The sequence below is a fragment of the Nannobrachium achirus genome (genome assembly GCF_963921795.1).
Source record: "Nannobrachium achirus genome assembly, chromosome: 12".
Lineage (NCBI taxonomy): Eukaryota > Metazoa > Chordata > Actinopteri > Myctophiformes > Myctophidae > Nannobrachium > Nannobrachium achirus.
This window is the reverse complement of record NC_137832.1, coordinates 27,178,818-27,192,998: the sequence shown is the minus strand read 5'-3', so window position 1 is coordinate 27,192,998 and position 14,181 is coordinate 27,178,818. Positions and strand designations below refer to the sequence as shown.

The following is a 14,181-nucleotide window of genomic DNA, read 5'->3' as shown; positions in this document are numbered from 1 at the left end:
TTTGCTTCTAAGTTTTTTTTTTTTTTTAAACCTACGTTTCTATGTCAGTGGTGCTCAAATCTTTTCATGTCAAGGACCCCCAAAATGATATGTATTTGGCCACGGACCCCCATCTCAAAATAGTTAGTTCCAGGGACCCCCCAGAAGCAAAATTTGTGTTACAAATGTTCGCTTAAAAATACATATTCAAAGATTTGCACACATTTTCATGACTGTTCAAAAATAGCAGATCTACAAGCTTGTATATCTGCTATTTTTCAATAGAAGTATAACATAATGTAGGCCCCTCCACCTTGGGCCCTAGTAACTCAGTCCCAATTCCCCCCCCCCCCCCCCCCTTCTGACGCCCCTGCTCATACCTATTCACGCTGGGCCTGTTTTGGAGTCAAAGGAGCACTTATTGTAACATGCGGTCCACCCGGTGCCTGTCTAAACAGTACAGTCATGTTTCTAAATGGGATCCAATGGTCTCTATATAATATCAGTGACAAAACACTGGTCAGACGAATTACGATGGCGCCATAATAGGAGGAAATAACACACATGAGTTCCAGGTGAAGACGTTACTTACAGACCCGGAAACATTACAGTACATTTATACCCAATTGATTGACTTACAAAGATAAATGGTAAATGGTGCATTTATATATTGTGCCATTATCCAAGGCACTTTACTGTTACATAGATTGTGCATTGCATTCACCCATTCACACACACATTCATACACCAATGGTGGAGGAAACCATGCAATGCACCAACCTGCTCACCCGGAGCAATTGGGGGTTCAGAGTCTTGCTCAAGGACTCTTCGACACTAACTCTGGGGGAGTCCGGGATCGAACTGGGAACCCTTCAGGAACCCTCCCGTGTTCTTTTTTTTTTTTTTTTTTTTAAGATTTGTTTTTGGGCTTTTATGTCTTTATTGATAGGACAGTAGACTGACAGGAAATGGGGGGAGAGATGGGGAGTGACACACAGCAAAGGTCGTCCGGATCGGGAATTGAACCAGCGACGCCGGCAGGCATCCATGCCTATTTGGCAATGCCTAAGTGGTATGCGCCAGACCAGTAGGCCAGTGGGCGCCCCAACCCTCCTGTGTTCTAAGATGGCAACGCTACCCCTGAGCCACTGCCGCCCTGATAATAATGACGTAATGATAATTACGTATATAGCTAAGTTTGGTGCCTTGCCGGTCAACTATGCACACATCTGTGTTGACCTTGTCTGTGTATTGAGGGCAAAGTATAACCATTAATGATAATTTATTGAACTAAAAATATATTCATCACCCTCACCACCCCCGTAACAAGTACATGCGTCAAAACATCAAGGCACACATGAAACCAAATATATGACTGTCATTAATCTCTTAACTTTCAACAATGAATGCCCCTGGGCCTTATCTAAAATCTGAAAAATTGCATTCATGTCTGCCTCTAAGCAAAAAACATTCTACTTCCAAGTCAAACGATAACATGTAGCACACTACTGTAGTTTAATAACATCAGATAAGTAATGGCACTGTAACAGCCAGGTATTGTGAACCCGCCCCCACCAGTTATAAAAACTCATACATAATGTCCCCATATCTCTTTGGCCATCATCGGTGACGCGTCAACCAACACAGGCCACCACTGTCCACGGCACTACTTTTTGAGCACTATAGTAACCGTCTGTCGGTGCCGTCTGTTTTTCCCACCTTTCAAACGACTGATCTCCCGACTTCATTCGACTGCCAGTCTGTAGTAGTCAGTAGTAGTAGTCTGATGCGGAGACGCCTTAAGATAGCAATGCGCCCTGATAGCGCCAGACCGCTCCTCATTTCAAGATGTGTGCTAAATAAGCGCAAGATTGGTATTTAGATAACGTTTGGAAGACAGCAATGGCAAGAGGCGCTGCCCGTTTGCACCGCCTTGCGCCAGTTTTCTTTCTTTTTCTTAATCATTTGTTTCACCGTGCAAATGAACAAAACAGAACAAAAGCAGTAAGTACCCTTTGTTGCTGGTTGGTGACAGCATCTCTACTTTGCCATCAGGGCTGGGTGGGGGCTCTGGGGAGTAGGGCCCAGGAGAGAGGGAGGCAGGGCTGCAGATGGTGTATTCTCTGTAGTTCTGGTTCTCATCTCGACTAACCAGCACCGCCTCCTGCATGACAAGACAGTTCAGTTTAGTTTAGTTTAATTCACTTTAGTTCAGACTCAGAGTTAAGCTTAACTGGCATAAAGCCATTTGCACACAGGACAGTTGTGTTTTTTTTCATTTGCTGCATGAGCCTTGGATTTGGTGTGCAATGCTGTAAGGAATCGGCGCTGCGGATCCCAAAAGGAGTCATAAAAGGAGTGATGAGTTTTTTACCGCATGCGACAAGACGCACAAATCTAACTGGGTTCAATCGAGAAAAAAATGCACGACCGCAGCCACTCGTCGCACGGCTAATTCGGATCCGGTGTGCATGAGGTCGTAGAGAATCATTGTTTTCTTGAAAAAATTAAATTGTCCGTTTTATCCGTGCGGATAAACGCGCCTGTGTGCAAAGGGCTTAAGTAGAGTAATATTGAGTGTTGTCAAAGACTGGGAAACAGGAAATAATATGGTACTAAATATGTGAATACAGTACAGAATGGATGCATTCAGTAGAGTATTGTATATACATATCTACGCCATACTGTATATGATTGCAGGCAATGTTATCTATAAAAACACATATACAGTACATACATATGTGTGTATGCGTGGAACGTGTCTACAAACACTCATTGTAGATACAGGCAGACAAAAGGTTTGAACTGTCATAACTTGTTTTGCTAACATGATAATGAGTCATGTTGAGTCAAGGTTGACAAGGAATATCACTTCAAAACATTAGCCATTATTTAGGTTGCTGCCTTCAGGAAGGAGTTCCAGCATACAGTAAGGTCAGACTGAAGAGGTCCTTTGTCCATCAGTCCACTTTGAGGCTTAACCAGGAGTTTGGCCAGGGGTAGGCTGAGCGGTGGACATTGCTCTGTCTTTATGTATGCAATTTTGTTTTCGTTCTCTGTGTTACTGTACATCAAATGTGGGGAAAATCCCAGTTGTCTGGTGTCCCAGTTGGGCGAACGGCGACGGCGAAGTGGACTAACAGGGGCAAATGTACGAACGGGCTCTCCTACCGTACTGATGAGCAATACAATGGTTATATGTCACAGTTATTGTCCACGACATTGCAAGCGGCGCGAAGGCCAGCAGACCTTGGTCCTGCTCTTCGCGCCCGAGCGCCGCAGGCGCGAGTGCCCGCGAAGAGCGGCCGCCGGCCGCGCGAGTTGCGAAGCCGTGGTGAATGCAATCGTTATATTTATGCCCAGGCCGTAAGGCCTGGGCAAGCGCACGATAAACGCATGAATGGGATGAAGATCGCTTGCTTTACAGTCTGTTGGAAAGGCTCCCCCACCGCCCAACTGGGACACCGGACAACTGGGACACCGGACAACTGGGACTAGCCCCAAATGTGTGCATATGTGTTGCATACATGGCTGCTGGGTCGCAAGACACATTTCAGTGTGAGCTGACAATAAAGTATTATCGTATCGTATCATAATGAATCAGATGCATGCAGAGTAGACCTTGACAAACTATTTCAAAGGTCAAATGGTTATGAGGAACAGTCATGTCTATAAGTGACATAAGAGAAACCAGGCCCACAGAATCGTTATTCAATACCACCACGTAGCTTGATGACAGTCTGAGTCACACACATTAGCTTTAAGGCTTGTATTCTTGATGTGCTACCAATGGGACTCCACTTTGGTCCTACAGTACATCCCAATAAAACACAGGAACCAGCGCTGACATATAACATTCTCTTGGATCTTGTTAATCCTTCATAAGCAGACAGGTCTCTTCATATAAAGAAATAATGAGAGAAAGGAGAAGCAGACACTTGAATCTGTTTGCCTCCAAGGCATAAACCAATTACAGACCCCCATTAGGACAGGGACACAAAGATGTAGTCGTTTAACAACAGTGATGGTAGGAAACACCGTTCTGGGCATACTAGTGTACGGAAGAATGTCTCTCCATTATCCAAATGGTTGCCAATAAAACAAACTAAATTAAACACACAAGAAGCCAGTGTTCACAGAGTACATCAGCACAGATGTGTGTTCAGAACCCGCACTGACCTGGAAGCGTCCGGTGAGCTGCTCTGCTGTGCTGATTCCATTGGTCTGTCCAGGACTGGGAGGCTCGGGTCTGAAGGGATCGAAATACAACAGGGCTCAATTCAATGCAAACACTGATACATCTCAGCTTCATTCCCATGTGTGGGGTGAAGCCGGAATCTTTTAGGCAGTGGTGGATAAAGTACAAACATTTTGCACTTAAGTAAAAGTATCAATACTGCAATGTAGACATACTCAGTTCTCTGTTACAAGTAAAAGTCCAGAATTAAAAATGTACTTGAGTAAAAGTACAAAAGTGTTGGTGTCAAAATGTACTTAAAGTACCAAAAGTAAAAGTAAAACGGTTTGAAAATAGCAGATCTACAAGCTCACAATGCGTCGCATTGCGGCGCGTTGTGAGCTTGTGGATCAGCTATTTTCAAATAGCATAGGTATAACATAGGGCTGAAGTGGTTTATGTACTGTAGGTTTTATAATATTATAATTTATATCTATAAAGTAACTAGTAACTAAAGTTTTCAAATAAATGTAGTGGAGTAAAAGTATAATATTTGGATCCGGGATGTAGTGGAATAGAAGTAAAGATATTGGAGTTTGGAAATACTCAAGTAAATCACAAAATGTAATTGTAATTTAATTTCACAATCTAAATTGTACTTAAGTACAGTACTTAAGTAAACGTACTTAGTTACTTTACACCACTGCTCAATTAAATGCAAACACTGATACATCTCAGCTTCATTCCCATGTGGGGGGTGAAGCCGGAATCTTTCAGGTCTGCACAATGTCAAAAACATAAGACCCAAAGTCAACTCAGGAAGCAGATATTATCACATACTGCATGCACGTTTATAACAATATTCATTAACTTGTCATGGCTAATGTACCGATTTTGTGGAGCCACGTCGAAATGGAAATAAATCAGACTATATCTTGTGTGAGTATCGTAGAGCTGAGTGTTGCGATGAATGCTAAGTAAGGATCATTTCTCAAGCGCAGGCAGGAGGGAAAAACATGTCCAAGTTTCCCCCTCAGCTAATGTGCTGGGGAGCATAACCACAAGTACGTTGCTTGGATTCTACTGCACACAACAGGTACAGCAAAATCCTAAAATGAAAAGCCCTTCATCCAAGAACTATTCCCACCTACGGCTCTTCCATGTTTCCACCCAGGGCCTTTTTCCTTTTTCACTGTGCTTTCTTAAATAAAAAAGCATATTCCGTAAGCAACTCCATCACTGAATTTGGAGGGGGAAAATGTGGGCAGTGTAGGAGGCCAACATAAACAAATCCAGTGCCCCCCTGTACTGGCTGCGGGGCCAGATTGTGCCTGGCTCTTGGTTGAGTCTGGGGTAATGGAAGGCACACAGGAAGGCCCTGGATGCCTGCGGTAAATCGCCCAGAAACACCTCTAGTGGCTCTGGGCCCTCATACTGTACACTGCAGTGGTTACCAAACTGGGGGTAGGGATGGGATGATATGATATGTAAATGTCATATCACGATTATTGTGACCAAAGAAATGGATTTTTATTATCGCGATAATATTGTAAATCGCGATAATAAGAATCCATTATCCTAGGGCAGAACATTTGCCAAAAAATAGCAGATCTACAAGCTCACAATGCGTTGCGTTACGATGCGTTGTGAGCTAGTAGATTGGCTATTTTTGGGCAAAGACATTTGGTAGAAAGTGAAGAAAAGACAGTATCAAGTGCGTATATAAGTACCTTTTGGCAATTATAGAGGGTTTAAGTGGTACCGAATATGCAGCTTGGCAAATAAAAGGTGAATTGATCATAGTGAAGGACGACGGAGGACGATATCACTATAAACTAAATCTTCACGATGCGATTATTGTGAGTGTTTATTATCACAATAAACGATAATCTCGCTTATTGTCCCATCCCTAACTGGGGGTCGGGACCCAAGGAGGGTCCCCATATTGTTCTACACACAGTATACGTGTACGGTACACAGGGCATCTGCACATTTCTAAAGTGACAATTTAAGGACCTTTAAGACATTTTAATACCAAATTGGCCAAATTGTAAAATCATGTAAGAAAGGAGGACAACATTGTGAAAATATTTTCTCCATATAGGACCCCTGGGGGTTCCTCGGTCCCCAGGTTGAGGACCGGTCGTCACTACAAACCCATGAGTGTTCATTTCATAGTGAGCGTGTACATTTTGTATGTACTGTATGGAGAAAGAAATGATGTCTAAAAGAGGGAAAACTCTCTTTACAGTCAGTGTCATGAGACACTACTTACTGTACTGGCACATTGCTGGCATAATAAAAAGGCCAGGCAGAAAAGGTTGCTGGCTGCTTTGAATTAGGAATTGGCCTAATCGGAAAATGCTCATCGCAGCATAATAAGTGTTGAATTCTACTTGTGGTCTGGAGTGGTTCCAGTAGCTAACACTGGACAGCAGGCCCACACAGGAGAACGTTGTGGTCTTCAGTCCAGACAATGAGAGGCAGCCTGGATTCAATGCAGTGCTCACCGTTGTGACTGATCTCTGACATCTGGCTACAGGTCTCCTGTACATCAGCAGATGATTTAGCACAGGTTAAGTACCATGCATAGTATTACATAAGGACCGCAGGTCTACATTAGAAACGGAGGGCGAGAGAGATTTATTCTGTTTGGTCCGTTTGGTGTCCATTTTTTCTCCCTGTCCCGTATTTCTCCCGTATGATTAAGGTCCGTACACGAACGATTACGTACACCTCCCAAATGAACATACTGGATTTGTCCGTAGCAAGAAGTACCCGCAACCGTTGTCAACCGTAGGGGCAGTAGTGAGGAAAATTACTATTCCTCTGCAAGAAGAGTGAAAAGATATCGTTCTTATACCTCTATGACAGCGGTTCTCAAACTATGGGACCCAAATGGGAAAAAAGGAACGTCGTTGCAACCACGTGAAGAGGACGCCTTGACTCTCACACACACACACACACACACACAGGTCGGTCCGCCTCTCCAGTCTCCAGACAGACAGCTATTAGGCTGAGGCACACAAGAAGAGCTGATTCATCTCAGCGGCTCATTTATTACTTGGGAATTATGTTCAATATATGAGCGGGTGTGTATGTGTGTTTTTGATATAATTACCAGGGGAGCGAGAGGGTACCGGGTCCGGATCGATGTGGTTAAATCTGTACCCTCGCGGAGTTACATTTAGACCGCGATGTAATGTTGCCGACAGACAGCAGAACGAGTCCAGACTGTTACCACTTATTACTAAACATCACGTCGGGTCAAGAAATTCTGTGTTTCTATTATTTTGGCTAAATGCTTCGTTCAGAACCACCTCCATAGAACAGCGAAGTCATGATGTGACTCACTCATCCCCCGGTTCCACGGAAGTAATTCTCTATGGAGAATAACATTGAGTCATCTTAAAATCGTCTCATATAAGCATTGTGGTCCAAAAATAAACAAACGGTCACCGCAATATTGTTAGGGAGGTGGCTCTGTATGGTTTATGATAGTCAGTCACTCATATCTGATTCAGTCTGTTTCTAGCAAAAATCTTACTAATTCGGCGACAGTAACATTAACGTTTTCTCACCATCAGTTGATTCTTCATATCAAACCGCTGAGATAATTTGTTTATAATTGGAACACAGTTCTTATATGACACGATATGAAAAAGGTCTATGGGAATTCAGAATTGGGGAAGAAAACCACGAACCAGGTAGGATGTGTAAATTACGTCACACTTCACTGCTCTATAGCACTTTTGTTAGCTATTCTGCTCTGTGCTGCGAGGCGCAAAAATGTGGCGTGCGGCCCCAACGGGAGCAGAATTGGAGCGGAGAGCCGGTCGGCACGTACATACCGTAGAGGAAGTATGCACGTCGACGCATTTACTGTACGTACTCTCTCACCCAAAACTTACACAAAATCAAGCATACAGAACTATAAACAGCCCTTTCATAAGGAATACCCAGCCGTCACCTTTCACCTAACCATAGAAAGGTGAAAATACTGGCCTATCTTCTCCGGAGAGCACAGAACAGATATATAAATTCCGGGATAGCAACGTTTCTGCAAACTAGGACATATTGGCAATTTGGCATACTGTAGATACAGTAGGTAACTGACGACCTGTAGACCAGCTTTGCAAGCTGGTAATAATGGATAGATGAAGCCCTATTAGAGTACAGTGCAACACTGCACAAGACGTAAACAACAGAAAAGAGGGATCTCCAGTGTGCGACTAACTACACACTATATATATCCAAGAGGTCTTCAGATGTGTGCAGCTGCAAAGAGCCATCTCATTACAGAGACCAATAGGATCACAGAGTGAGAACTCCCAGTCTGGTCAAGATGACATCATCCCAAGGGGTCAATGGACAATGAAGCCCACAGACGTCGCTGAGAACCAAGCCCGTCTAAAAAGCATCAATGACAAGACACGGATAGTGGAGTTCCTTTGTGTGACAAAGAAGCCTGCAGTTGGCAGCGTCTGGGATGAATGGGTTATTGGATGTGTCAACACCAGAGCTGTGCCTCTGTATTTAGCGGCAGACACGCCTTAAATCAACACCATCCTATTCTGAGGACAGGCTAATTTGCCCGCCTGTTCTGAATTTCTGATGGGCAATGGCAGCTCTGATGCCATTCCAATACCCACAGCACTGCTCTATTCATGGGGACAAACTGCCAACCAGCTGCTGAATAAATAGTCAAAACACTACTTGGCTAAATGAATATTAGGGGCTATTAGTGCAAAAAAAATTGCAAGGTTAATTGGCGTGGAAGGTCTTGAGTCCTATTAAGATCCCTGCCAATGGACACATTGCCATGTAAATCCTTGCCAAATGGAGACATGAAGATGCCTTCCAATGGAGACATTGACATGAAGATCCTTGCCACTGAAGATGGTGACATTAAGGTCCTTGCCACTGGAGACCTTCTATAAAGAGTGGGCCCAGGGATGTGGCACTGCACTGCAGTGCTACACAGTGCCATTGTCTCGCTGGGCAGGCAGGGAGTCACAGTGTTGTTTCTGGCAATGAAGGAGACATGAGGTCAGCAGGGAAAAATCCACTCACATGGACGGAGGGTATCCAAGGAGGAAGTGTGCTTGTGTGTGTGTGCGTGTGCGTGTGCGTGTGCGTGTGTGTGTGTGTGTGTGTGTGTGTGTGTGTGTGTGTGTGTGTGTGTGTGTGTGTGTGTGTGTGTGTGTGTGTGCGTGCGTGCGTGTGCGTGCGTGCGTGCGAGAGAGAGAGAGAGAGAGAGAGAGATAGAGAGAGAGCAAGAGATAGTGAGTGACAGAGAGATAGAAAGATAGAGGTTAGAGAGAGAGGGAGAGAGGGGGGGGGGGGTTACTGTACTTGACAAGGAATGAGAATATAAAGAGGACCTTTAATCAAAATGCCAGGAGAGGCCAGTCTCATTTAGGAGGAAAGCTGTTCTAGTAGCCAGCAGCTGCCTGCCATCTAAACAACGCCTTGGCAAACCTCAACACGAACTTTATTAACTGGACGATGGCATGGGAACAGAGCGTTTTGGCATCGTAGATCCGATACACATTGGCATTTACGTTGATCACCATTGCTTGTTTGTTAGTAGGGAGCTTGGGTGGTAAAGTAAAAAAAAGTAAGTAAGTAAAAGACAAAAACAGCATATGAAACAGAGACCGAGGCTTGGGTGAGCGTGGACCTTGCCACAAACCCGGGACTCATATGGTGTTAATATGGTCTATTACCACAATGTAATAAACTGTATGAAAAGGAACCAGCCTATGCATGCAAGCTTGCTGCCCCAGCATAACCTGCACCATCACCATGGCAAGAATGAATCAATATGTAAACATCCATGCTCAGACGTCTCTGCATGCCCACAGCTGCGGGCCCTGTGTACGTACCTCTCTACCAGCAGCTGCAGTTGGGTTTTGGAGTTCTTGATCTTATTTTGGGCTTCAACGTTCAGCATTTCGGCTGTGTTCTCTCCATTGATCTCCAGGATGACATCCCCGGGTTGCAGGGCTGCCTGCTCTGCTTTGCTGCCCTCGTTGACCTGTCCAAAAAACAACAACAAAATGGTATATGAGCTACGGTTCAGTTACCCCCTGAGTCTGAAACCTAACCTAGGACGGGGTCTACCTACACATGATGCTTTAGTGAAGCAATCCATCTGGCAAGCGCAAGCAGCAGCGTATCTTCTGACTATGCGCCTACTATCTGACTATACTATCTTCTGACTTCTCACTAGAGTGCCACAGTCAACTGATGCTTTTAAAAATCGACTAAAACCCTACCTTTTTAACAAGGCATTTATTTTTATTCCTGGGCCTTGTTTTTTGTCTTTGCACTGTTTTTGCCTAGTTTAAATTTGACCCGTTAGTCTAGCCAAGTTGGGTCCCATGTAATTGACTGGTTGCCTGCATGCTATTTTTATGCCATGCTTTTAACCCAGTAGCACTTGGAGATTGTAAAGTGTGTTATACATAAAATGCATTATTATTATTATGCAGGTTATTTGATAATGGCTGATGCACGAAATGCAAGAAATGTTTGAAACAATGCTGTGATGCATTAGGAGTCACTGTTGGCCAGCAAAACATTCCTTCACACCGTTACCTATAGTCTCAGATGCAGATAGATGCAGATAGAATTTATTATATGAGGTATATATCGTTGCGTTGTGTAATGCCCAAAACAGCATACAGTTACACGATAGCTCTTCACACACATGGAACCAGGTAAGTACTGGGTTAACTCTGGGGGGATTCATGACACCCTCGGGGAGAAGCCATTAGTGAGAGAGGAGCTGTTGGTTTGACTGCCAGGGTCTGACCTTTGCCCCTAGCTTCACCACAGGTCAAAGCCAACAGACCGCTGTCTACATAGGAGGGATTTCCACATAAGGGAACCAAAACACAACAGCCTTAAACTAATTCATACAAATGCCCGATTTATATTTGGTTGCACATAATGCCACACACTGAAGACACACAATCTACAAGCTCACAACGCGACACAGCACAACACGTGAGCTTGCAGATCTGCTACTAACGTGCGACTACTATAAGTATAAATCAGGCTTTACTGTAACTGAGGAATGTCATAAAATCTCCCTTGTCTGTCTGAACTTTGTTTTCGATCAATGTTACGATTTGTGGAGTTTGTGAACATGCAGTGTTTCACAAGAACTATTGTAACTAAAGTATTTGGAGGTGCTTCTGTTTCACAATGTCACACTCCTGCATGTAGCAGCATGAGCATTGATTGGTCTACTTATGAGTGGACAGACATACTGTACAGACAACCCTTGCTTTAAATGTCTTGGCCAAGAGCCACCCCGTAAAAACCCCACACTCAACCATACAAACACAAAAGACTAATTATGAGGCTGTTGACTTCGCAGCTCCTTGCTCTTTCAGAGAAGAGCGTGACATTTGCCATCAGCGGGGCTTCCCCCACAATTAAAACCGGGGAGGAAATACGACAAAGAAAGCAGAACAAAACACACAAAGAGTCAATCAATGGGAATGAAAGGGTCTCCTAACTTCTCTACAGGGAAAATGGCTGCATGTGTTGTAGGAGTAGGGATGGGACGATACGCGTTGTTATCGCAATAATCGCATCGTGGAGATTTAATTTATCGTGATATCGTCCTCCATCATGCACTGGGATCAATTCACCTTTTATTTGCCGAGCTGCTTATCCAGTACCACTTAAACCCTCTTTGGTAAAAGGTATTTGTAATATACGTACTTGATACCGTCTTTTTTTCACTCTTTATCAAATGTCTTTGCCAAAAAATAGCCGATCTACAAGCTGGCATTGCGACGCGTTGTGAGCTTGTAGATCTGCTATTTTTTGGCGAATGTTCCGCCCCAAGATAATGGATTTTGATTATCGCAAATCGCGATTTCTTTTGTCACAATATCGTGACATGAAATTTTCATATCGTCCCATCTCTATGTGGGAGAGAGAAGGCCAGTCAACTGGGAGTTTGTCCATTTTGTAAAGAAGGGGGACAGAGGTGCCACGTCTGTGGGCCCACTCCAGAGGTAATTAAGCATTACTTTGGCGACCCACAATAGTGCATGCCTTTTCTGATCAGGGCTCGCCTGGTTTCACATAAACTAAGAGCTGTGGGATTCTTTTTCCCGGGCCTGTGTCCTAGCAGAAACGGAGGCAAGCTATCTTTGAGGCAGATGAGAAAGAGGGCATACATGCCGTTTCTGTGCCAAGGCACCAACCACTTCAGATGGCCCAAGCCAAGCTGTCTAACCAAAGGAGGAAGCAGCAGGGGGTGGGCAAACAAAACCGCCTCTCCAACTGCGTTTTACAACCCTCTCTTGGTGATGAGGTTTCTCTCGCTGTTTGAATCCCTGTCACTTCACAGGACCGTTTGATATTTGAGACGAGGAAACATGCTGACATTGTTTACTGGATAGCAGGACCAAAATGACTTGGGAATGCCCATTAGTCATCAGATGACCTGTTTTGCTAACATAAATTGTCAAGGGGGGTAAACAATAAGTGTTTTTGAAGTGACCCCAGTTGAAGCGGTACCCTGCCATGGTTTTACATCATTCTGAGGAGCTACCGGGGACGTTGGCCTGGATTTTTCCAGGCTGTGGTGATGTGGAAGGGGAAGGATGTACAGTGGCAAGTAAGGGTGTCACAGGCATGCAGGGCCCAGTCTGCCAGGGGTTTCCTGGTTATGTTTACTGTCTTCTGTCTGTTCCCAGTGGAAATGTTTCCCTTCTTCTGTTCCATCCAGGGGTGTCGCACCAAATTCTGGGCCCTGGCTCCAAGGATTCAGTGCGGGCCCCCCATGAATGTTCTTCATAGGGGAAGGGGGTTTAACCCATTATTTTGTGCTTTAACTATTGAAAAATAGCAAACTCACAGCTATTTTTCAATAGCCAAAGTATAGAATTATTAAGGCCCCCTCCCTAGTAACTCAGTCCCACTTTTCCTCCCCGCTGGTTCCATCTTCCTCTTTAATACAGATTTGAGGAAAAAAAGAAGAGCGACAAAAACAACACACATGTGCCAAGACATGAACTTACAGTACAGACGCATGTGTGTGTATACGAACAGAGGCAGCTATAATGTGCATCCGCATTCTTTGGGTCTCTCTCTATGTAAACATGCATGCATTTACAGTACACTCATCAACACTCAGGAATCAGGAACACCCCCCAACCCGAGCATAACAGCAATCACTGGTTTCCTTCTAATGTAGTCTACTTCCATTCCACTTTGGAAGTGGAGGAAACAGGTATGAAGGAGCCTGCGAAACACAAACAAGCACAAGGACTGCATAGAGGCAGTGCTGCAGACATTGAGGAAGTCGATTTGGCAGGGCATGTCATTATCGGCTATGTTTTGACAGAAACAGAGGATATGTGTGATAAAGTGTGATAAGATGTGAGCAGGCCCGGCAGCTCACGAGGCCATTTGGGATTACCTTTGATACTGTAATGGCCTTCTTGAAGTCCCTTCCTCCGTATATTCTGAAGCCCCATGGGGAAGGGCCAATCAGGTTCATTGTCAGTTCCATCATGTGATCAGGTCAAAACCCTGTGGGAATAAAAGACAGAAGGAGCAAATGACAAGAAAGCGAGTATAGTAAAATGTAATATGTCGATGTCGGTCAGAAACTGTGCTCGCTCAAGCCCTCTTTTCTCAGTTTAATGCTGAATAGAGAAAATGGATTCAGTTCCCAAGAAGAAACACACTTTTAAATGTCAGTCCACTTGCTGCGAAAGACCCCCCCCCTTTTAACAGTACAACCTAACTGCTAGCCACACACACACACACACACACACACACACACACACACACACACACACACACACACACACACACACACACACACACACACACACACACACACACACACACACACACACACACACACACACACACACACACACACACACACACACGTTTTAAGTTTTATTTTTGGACAAACAAATGTATTTTATTGTGAGCTATGAATTTAAACCTAACTGAAAGTCATTTTAATTTCACATCCTTGT

The 14,181-nt window shown here is 44.3% G+C and overlaps 1 protein-coding gene across 1 annotated transcript in view; it reads right to left on the bottom strand.

Moving 5' to 3' along the window:
- The window catches only part of pdlim2 (PDZ and LIM domain 2 (mystique)), a gene marked incomplete at its 5' end in the record, with an annotated part of 45,372 nt that extends 31,669 nt beyond the window's left edge, over positions 1 to 13,703 (bottom strand). The window contains 4 exons of the mRNA XM_080738371.1: positions 1,992 to 2,143; positions 4,159 to 4,228; positions 10,045 to 10,196; positions 13,608 to 13,703. Of these exons, the coding sequence (XP_080594497.1) occupies positions 1,992 to 2,143; positions 4,159 to 4,228; positions 10,045 to 10,196; positions 13,608 to 13,703 (470 nt within the window). The remainder of the gene's footprint in view (positions 1 to 1,991; positions 2,144 to 4,158; positions 4,229 to 10,044; positions 10,197 to 13,607) is intronic.
- Positions 13,704 to 14,181: the final 478 nt, after the last annotated feature.